General features: G+C 32.6%; 1 protein-coding gene across 1 annotated transcript; it reads left to right on the top strand.

The window, feature by feature from the left end:
* Positions 1-203: 203 nt before the first annotated feature.
* LOC126956873 (ubiquitin-conjugating enzyme E2 N-like) lies at positions 204-853 on the top strand. The gene has a single exon (XM_050794170.1). The coding sequence runs from the start codon at positions 238-240 to the stop codon at positions 694-696; it is 459 nt and encodes a 152-aa protein (XP_050650127.1). The 5' UTR covers positions 204-237; the 3' UTR covers positions 697-853.
* Positions 854-8,612: the final 7,759 nt, after the last annotated feature.

Genomic DNA, 8,612 nt, shown 5'->3' with positions numbered 1-8,612 from the left:
GAATTGTGGAACAATTGCAAAATGTGTAACCTATCCGAAATAGGAATACCAGAAAGAAAAAAGAAAGAGAAAAAAACGAAGAAATACCTGAAGAAATAATGATTGAAAATTTCCTCCAGATTAATGTCAGACACAAAACCACATATCCAGAAAGTTCAGAGATCACTAAGAGAATAAATGTTAAAAAACTAAACTTAGGGGAGACGAGACCAGAGGCCGAACTCGGGTTCTGACAAGATGGCTGGGCTGCCCCGCAGGATCATCAAGGAAACCCAGTGTTTGCTGGTAGAACCAGTTCCTGGCATCAAAGCAGAACCAGATGAGAGCAACGCCCATTATTTTCATGTGGTCATTGCTGGCCCTCAAGATTCCCCCTCTGAGGGAGGGACTTTTAAACTTGAACTATTCCTTCCTGAAGAATACCCAATGGCAGCCCCAAAAGTACGTTTCATGACCAAAGTTTATCATCCTAATGTAGACAAGTTGGGAAGAATATGTTTAGATATTTTGAAAGATAAGTGGTCCCCAGCACTGCAGATCCGCACAGTTCTGCTATCTATCCAGGCCTTGTTAAGTGCTCCCAATCCAGATGATCCATTAGCAAATGATGAAGCGGAGCAGTGGAAGACCAACGAAGCCCAAGCCATAGAAACAGCTAGAGCATGGACTAGGCTATATGCCATGAATAATATTTAAATTGATCCGATCATCAAGTGTGCATCACTTCTCCTGTTCTGCCAAGACTTCCTCCTTTTTGTTTGCATTTAATGGACACAGTCTTAGAAACATTACAGAATAAAAAAGCCCAGACATCTTCAGTCCTTTGGTGATTAAATGCACATTAGCAAATCTATGTCTTGTCCTGATTCACTGTCATAAAGCATGAACAGAGGCTAGAAGTATCATCTGGATTGTTGTGAAACGTTTAAAAGCAGTGGCCTCTCCCTGCTTTTATTCATTTCCCCCATCCTGGTTTAAGTACAAAGCACTGTGAATGAAGGTAGTTGTCAGGTTAGCTGCAGGGGTGTGGGTGTTTTTCTTTATTTTATTTTATTTTATTTTTTTTGAGGGAGGAGGTAGTTTTATTTTTAATTTTATGGGCTCCTTTCCCCCTTTTTTGGTGATCTAATTGCATTGGTTAAAAGCAGCTAACCAGGTCTTTAGAATATGCTCTCTAGCCAAGTCTAACTTTATTTAGACACTGTAGATGGACAAGCTTGATTGTTTGAACCAAAATGAGAACATTAAACAAACATCACAGCCCTCACTAAAACATTGCTGTCAAGTGTAGATTCCCCCCTTCAAAAAAAGCTTGTGACCATTTTGTATGGCTTGTCTGGAAACTTCTGTAAATCTTATGTTTTAGTAAAATATTTTTTGTTATTCTAAAAAAAAAAAAAAAAACTAAACTTAGAATATCATATTTAAACTTCAGAAAATCAAAAATAAAAAATTAAAAGAAATCAGTTTAAAAACGTTATTTATAAAAGATTAAAGATAAAAATTGCATCCCACATCTCCTCGGAAACCATGCAAGAAAGAAGGGTGAAATATTTAGATTGCTGAGACAAAAACACCAAGAACCTATAGTTGTATACACTGTGAAATTATCCTTCGACGTGAAGAAGAAAAATATGCCTTCTCAGACAAATGAAAATAGAATCTGTCTTTAAGAAGTGTTAAATGTTCTTCATAAAGAAAATTATAAGGGTCAGAAACCCAAATCTACATAAAGAAAGAGCACCAGAGAATGATAAACGAACATAAAGAACTTTGCTTTTCTTATTCTTAAATAATCTAACAGATAAGTTTGTTCAAAATAACAATAGCAACAATGTATTCAGTGATGTATGCTTATATATATGTGTATGTGTTTATATATAAGTGAAATTAATGACAACGATGACACAAAGAACAAGAGGAAGGCCTTTGTAATACTTTGTTATTATAAAGTACACACTCTAAACATGAGGTGATATATTGGTGTTTACAACTGGACATGGATTAGTTTTGTATGTATTGTAAGCTCTAGAGCAACCACTAAAAAATATGTTAAAAAAGAAGCATAATGGCTATGCTATAAAAGGAGAGAAAACTAAATTTTATAAAATGCTCAATTAAAACTATAGAAGACAGAAAAATTATAGAAGACAAAAATAAAAACAAAAAATAAGTACAACAAATAAAAGTAGTCACAAAGAATATGGCTATTAACCCAAGTATATCAATAATCACTTAAACATAAATAATCCAAACACAACAATTAATAGACAGAGATTTTCAGAGTGAATCAAAAAACAAGACCCAACTATATGTGGTCTACAAGAAACCCACTTTTAATATAAGGGCACAGAAAAGATTAAAAGCAAATCAATAGAGAAAAATATACAATGCTAACATTAATCAAAACAAAATGAGTATAGCTTTATTAATTTCAGTTAGAACAGATATCAGAGCAAGGAAAGTTATCAGGGATAAGGAACGGCATTACATAATAATAAAAAGGTCAGTACTCCAAGAGGACATATTTTAATGTGTATGAACCCCAAAACAGAGTGTCAAAAATGCTAAGCAAAAACTGACAAACCTATAAGGAGAAATACATGAATCTATTTTCATAGTGGGAGATTTCAATACCTCTTTATTAGAAATGAGTGGATCCAGTAGGCAGAAAATCAGTAAGGGCATAGTTGGACTCAATAGCACCATCAATCAACTGTATATAATCAAGAACTACACACTACTTCATCCAACAATATCAGAATCCTAATTTTTTCTCAAGATAACATGGAAAATTCACATAGACCACCTTCTGGGTCTTAAAACACACCTTACCAAATTTAAAACAGTGTTGTATAATGTCTGCTTTCAGACCACAGTGAAATTAAACCAGAATTCAATAGCTGAAAAATACCAAAATACTTGGAGTCGAAACAACACACTTCTAAATAGCCATTAAGAAAATAAGACATTTCAATAAAAATTTAAAAATATTTTAAATTAAATGACAATAAAACCCAGCTCATTAAATTTTTTGTAGGATGAAAGCATGATAGATTTATATCTAAGCATTTGTTAGGATACTAATGTAAGTGGTATTTGTTTTTAATTTTAAATTCTATGTTTTTAATGCTGTGTACGGGAAAGTGATTAACTTTTGTATATTATTCTTGTAATCACTTAGTTCCAGGAGTTTATTCATCAACTCTTTCAGATTTTCTACATAGACAATCATGTCATTGTGAAAGCAATGCTTAGAGAGTGATTTGTAGGATTGAATGCATATAATAAAAAAGAAGAACTAAAAATCAATCATCTAAACTTCTACCTTAGGAAAAAGAAGAATAAGTTAAATCCAAAGTAAGCAGAATAAAAGAAATGATAAAAATTAGAGGAGAAATCAATGAAATTGAATATAGAAAATGGATAGAGAAAATCAATAAAATTAAATGTTGGTTCTTTGAAAAGATCAATAAAAGCAATAAGTTTCTAGTTAGACTGAGAAAAAAAGAGAGAGGATATCAATGACTAGTATCAAAAATAAAATAAGAGACATCAGCTTAGATCCCATGGACATTAAAATAATAATAAAGAGGCTGGGTGTGGTGGCTTATGCCTGTAATCCCATCACTTTTAGAGGCTGAGGTAGTAGGATCACTTGGGTTCAGAAGCTTGAGACCAGCCTGGGCAACATAGTGACACCCTGTCCCTATGAAAAATAAAAAGTTAACCAAGCATGGTGTCAGACCCCTGTAGTCCCAGCAACTTGGGAGGTTGAGTTGGGAGGATCACCCAGGTCAAGGTTGCAGTAATTATGTCCCTGCACTAAAAAAGGGCAACAAAGCAAGACTCCATCTAATAAAATAATAATAATAAATGAATATTATGGTCAACTCTATTCCCCAAAATTTGGCAACATAAATGAAATAAATTAATTTCTTGAAAGATACAATATGCCAAAACTCACAAAAGAAGAAATAGATTATCTAAATAAGCCTCTCTCTATTTAAAAACTAAATCAATAATTAATAATATTCCAAAGCACAAAGCACCAGAACCAGAATTCTCATAAATTGCACCAAACATTTAAGAAAAAAAATTACCGATTCTCTACAATCTCTTCTAAAATATAAATTCAAAGGGAAGACTTTCTGCTTCATTCTATGAGACTAACATTACACTGAAACAACATGAGACAAAGACATTATGAGCAAAAAGAAAAAAAAAGATACAGATTAATATTTGTATAGACATGAAGAAAATTTTCAACTAAATATTAGCAAGTAAATTCAATAGTATGTAAAAAGTATTATACACCTTGGACAAACGAGCTTCATCTCAGACATGCAAGATTATTTCAACATTCAAAAGTGACTTAATGCAATGTATTACATCAACAGACTGAAAGAAAAAAAGCACATTATTATATCAATAAATACAGAAAATCATTTGATAAAATCCAACATCACATTATGACAGAAACTAGCAGTAAACTAAAGGGATAACTCCATTATCTTAATAAAGAATGTCTACAAAAAATCTACAGCTATCATCATAATTAACAGTGAGAAACCTGAAGCTTTTCCACTGAGATAAAAAATAAAGAAAGGATATCCCCCTTTACCACTGCTTTTCAACATCCTACTGGAAATTCTAGCTAAGTCAACAACATAAGAAAAGGAAATAGAAAGTCTATATACCGAGAAGAAAGAAACAAAACTCCCTTTGTTTGCAGATGACATGATTGTCTATGTAGAAAATCTAAAAGAATTGATGAAAAAACTCCTGATAATAATAAGTGATTACAGCAAGGTTTAAGGATACAAGAATAATATACACAAGTTAATCACTTTCCTATATACAACATTGAAAACTTAGAATTTAAAATAAAAAACAAATACCACTTACATTAGTATTCCAACAAATGCTTAGATGTAAATCTAACAAAATATGTGGAAGATCTATTTAAGGAAAATTATAAAAGTCTCATGAAAAAAATCAAGAACTAAGTAAATGAAAAATATTCCATATTAATGGATAGGAAGAACTGATATTGTCAAGATACCAGTTCTACCCAAATTGATCTATAGATTCAGTCTAATCACAATCAGAATCCCAGGAAGTTATTGTGTGGAGATATTGTACAACTGACTCCAAAATTTATATGGAGAGGCAAATGCCCAAAATAGCTTACACAACATTGAAAGAGAAGAGCAAAATTGGAGGACTGATACCACCTGATTTCAAAAGTTATGATAAAGCTAGAATAATCAAAATAGTGTAGTATTAGTGAAAGAATAGACCAATTTTTCAATGGAACAGAATACATAGTCAAGAAAAAGACAAACGTAAATATACTCATCTGACCTTTGAGAAAGAAGGAAATAAAATACAAGGAAGAAAATATTGTTTTTGAAACAATGGTACAGAGACTGCTGGACATTCATGCAAAAAAAATGAATTTAGACATTTTCCAAAATGGCAAAAATCCAAAATACTGACAGCAACAAATGCTGTCAAGGATGTGGGGCAACAGAAATTCACATTCATTGCTGGTGGGAATGAAAAATGGTACAGCCATTTTGGAAGACAGTTTAGAAGTTTCTTACAAAATTAAACATACTCTTACCATATGACCCAGCAATCATGCTCTTTGATATTTATCCAAATGACTTGAAAACTTATATTTACTACAGAAACTTGCATAGAGATCTTTATAGCAGTTTTATTCATAACTGTCAGATCTTGGAATCAACGAAGATGTCCTTCAGTATGGGAGTAGATAAATAAACTGGCACAGCCAGATAATAAAATAGTATTCAGTGTTATAATAATATATGAGCTTCAAGCCATGTAAAGATATAAGAAAATCTAAATACATACATACTAGGTAAAAAAAAAAAAAAGCCTGTTTGAAAGGCTACATGCTCTATTATTTACACTATTTGATATTCTGGAAAAGACAGAAATATGGATACAGTAAAAAATATTAATTGTTTCCAAGGGTTTTCAGGGAAGAAGGTATGAATAGGCAGAAAGGAGGATTTTTAGGCAATACAACTATTCCATACAAGCAGAAATATGTCATTATATTTTTTTCAAAACCGATAGAATGTACAACATCATAAGTGATTCCTAATGTAAACTGGACTCTGGGTGATAATGATGTGTCAATGTACATTTACCCGCTGTAACAAATGTACACCTCTGGTGTGAGATCTTGATAGTCAGGGAGGTTGTTTATGTGTGAGGATAGTGGGTATGTGGGACTCTGTATTTTCCATTCTATTTTGCTGTGAACCTAAAACTTATCTAAAATAGACAGTTTATTACTTTAAGACTATAAACTTTGATCCCATCTCACCACTCACATTTCAGAAAGGTAAAACAAAAAAAAATATCTAGATGAAAACAAAAGGAAATATTTCCACAACCTTGGAGTAGAAAAATATTTCTTACAGGAGACAGAACAACCAATTATGTAACTAAAAAATAATACATTCGACTTTGTTAATATTTAGGATAGTTTTTCTCCATTAAAAAAGATTTTTTTTAAAAGGCTGTAAAGGTAAGCCACTGATTCAGAGGATATATGCGCAATACATATATGCAACATGCATTCATATCCAGTGTAAAGAACCCCTAAAAACAAAAAGAATAGAACAGAACATTCAAAACTCAGATGGACACAAGCTTGATCAGACACTTCATCAACAAGGATATCCAGATGTATAATAAGCATATTTGACTCTAAACATCACAAGTCTTCAGTCTTCATTTCTAATCAAAATGTAAAACCAACTTTCTTTTGATATTACCACATTCACTCTAGAATGACTAAAATTAAAGAGAATATCAACATCAAGTTTTGACGATACTGTGAACAACTAAAACTCACATAAATTGCTTCTGGGAGTATAAATTAATACACTGACTTAGGTAAACTAATAGTTTCTGTCAAAGAATACATGCATGCTCTGACACAGCGGGTTGAACAAATTGTGTACATATTGGGCAAAATCTAATGCTTACGGCCTCAAAAGACATGTAAAAGAATGTTTATAGCAACTTTATTCATTACTGCTGAAAACTAGAAAACAACATAAAAGTCCATCAACATTAGAAAGCTATGAAGCAATGAAAATGAATGAGTACTCTCCTTGAAAGGATGAATCTTACAGAAAAAAAAAAGAAAATGAGCCGAAGTAGTAGAACCACAGAGTGCTTGCTGGAAGATTTCATTTACATGAAGATCAGAAACAGACTAACTATGGGGATAAAATATCAGAATAGTGGTTACCTTTGTGGTAGTTGAGTAACAACTATGAAGGGGACTAAAGAGCTTTCCAGAAGGCAAGAAATATTTTTATATTGATCTCAGTATTTAGATAGGTGTATACATCGGTAAAAACTCATTGACTTCTGCACTTAAGATTTGTTCTCTCACTCTATGATGGTTGTATTTATATTGTAATAAGCAGTAAAAACTAAGAAACAAAAATGGCAAACATTTCCAGCTCACTTTGTTGTGTCAGTATTACTCTAAACACTGGGCATTTATTAACTCATTCAGTATTCACAACACTTATTTGCTACAGTTAATTTGCTTATGTTTTTCCTTTTTTTTTTTTTTTTTTTTTTTTTTTTTTTTTTTCCTTTTTGAGGCACAGAGAAGATACATAACTTGCCCACGGCCACAAGGTTAAGTAGTAAACCTGGAGCTCAACTCTAGGCAAGATTGTCCGATTCTGGATTCTTCAGCACTATCCTATGACCTATTTTAGAGTAAGTCTTTGGGATATTTATATATACATGCACACACACACACATATATATACACACACATACACACTCACACACACATATATACACACACAGGGTTAGGTTTTATGAATGTGACTCATGGGTGAAACATTTATCTAAGTCTTTGGGAGATTATATATATGTACACACAAATATATACACATACACACATACATATATATAAACTATTAGGTTTTGTGAATGTGACTCATGGGTTGTACTCACAAAGCACCTTTATTTATGTCTCCCATTAATTTTATACAGTAGGATCTCATTACTTACCTAGTCACTCTTGAGTAACAAAAAATGTTAACTTACTTTAAGTTGCATCATAGACACATCTAGATAAAAGCAAAAGTCAGATTTGATTTAAATTGACATTTCCTCCTTCTATGTATCCAGGCCTGGCTATCTTGCAGGCTGGCTATCTCTTGTTGTGGAAGGGAACCATTCCTTCTTTCATCCCCTTCTATTTTCACTTCAGTTAGATTGATTTCAAGGCCCGTACAGACAGAGAATGGAAGGAGGACAGTTCGTACTTGATTGATAATGCCATGACAATTTAGAAATTTTGCTTTCTGGGCTTGACCAAAGTTTACAACTGGCTCTTCCAGAGTGCATTTCTTGCACAATGGTGCACTCTCTGGTATGACTGAGGCGCGAAATACAGCCTAGAGGCCAGGTGGAAACTTTGGTGGAGCCTAGGTAAGAGTACAAATGAGGCTACATAGCATATTTCTAAATATTTAAAAGTTATGAACCGAACTAACAAATTGTTAAATAAAATGCAGTCCATCATCTCAACTTGT

Source organism: Macaca thibetana, chromosome 6 (genome assembly GCF_024542745.1).
Source record: "Macaca thibetana thibetana isolate TM-01 chromosome 6, ASM2454274v1, whole genome shotgun sequence".
NCBI lineage: Eukaryota > Metazoa > Chordata > Mammalia > Primates > Cercopithecidae > Macaca > Macaca thibetana.
This window is presented reverse-complemented; position numbering and strand designations above follow the sequence as displayed.

Bases quoted from the DNA above. Each gene is read 5' to 3' on its own strand.
- LOC126956873 (XM_050794170.1), top strand. From the start codon at position 238: ATGGCTGGGCTGCCCCGCAGGATCATCAAGGAAACCCAGTGTTTGCTG.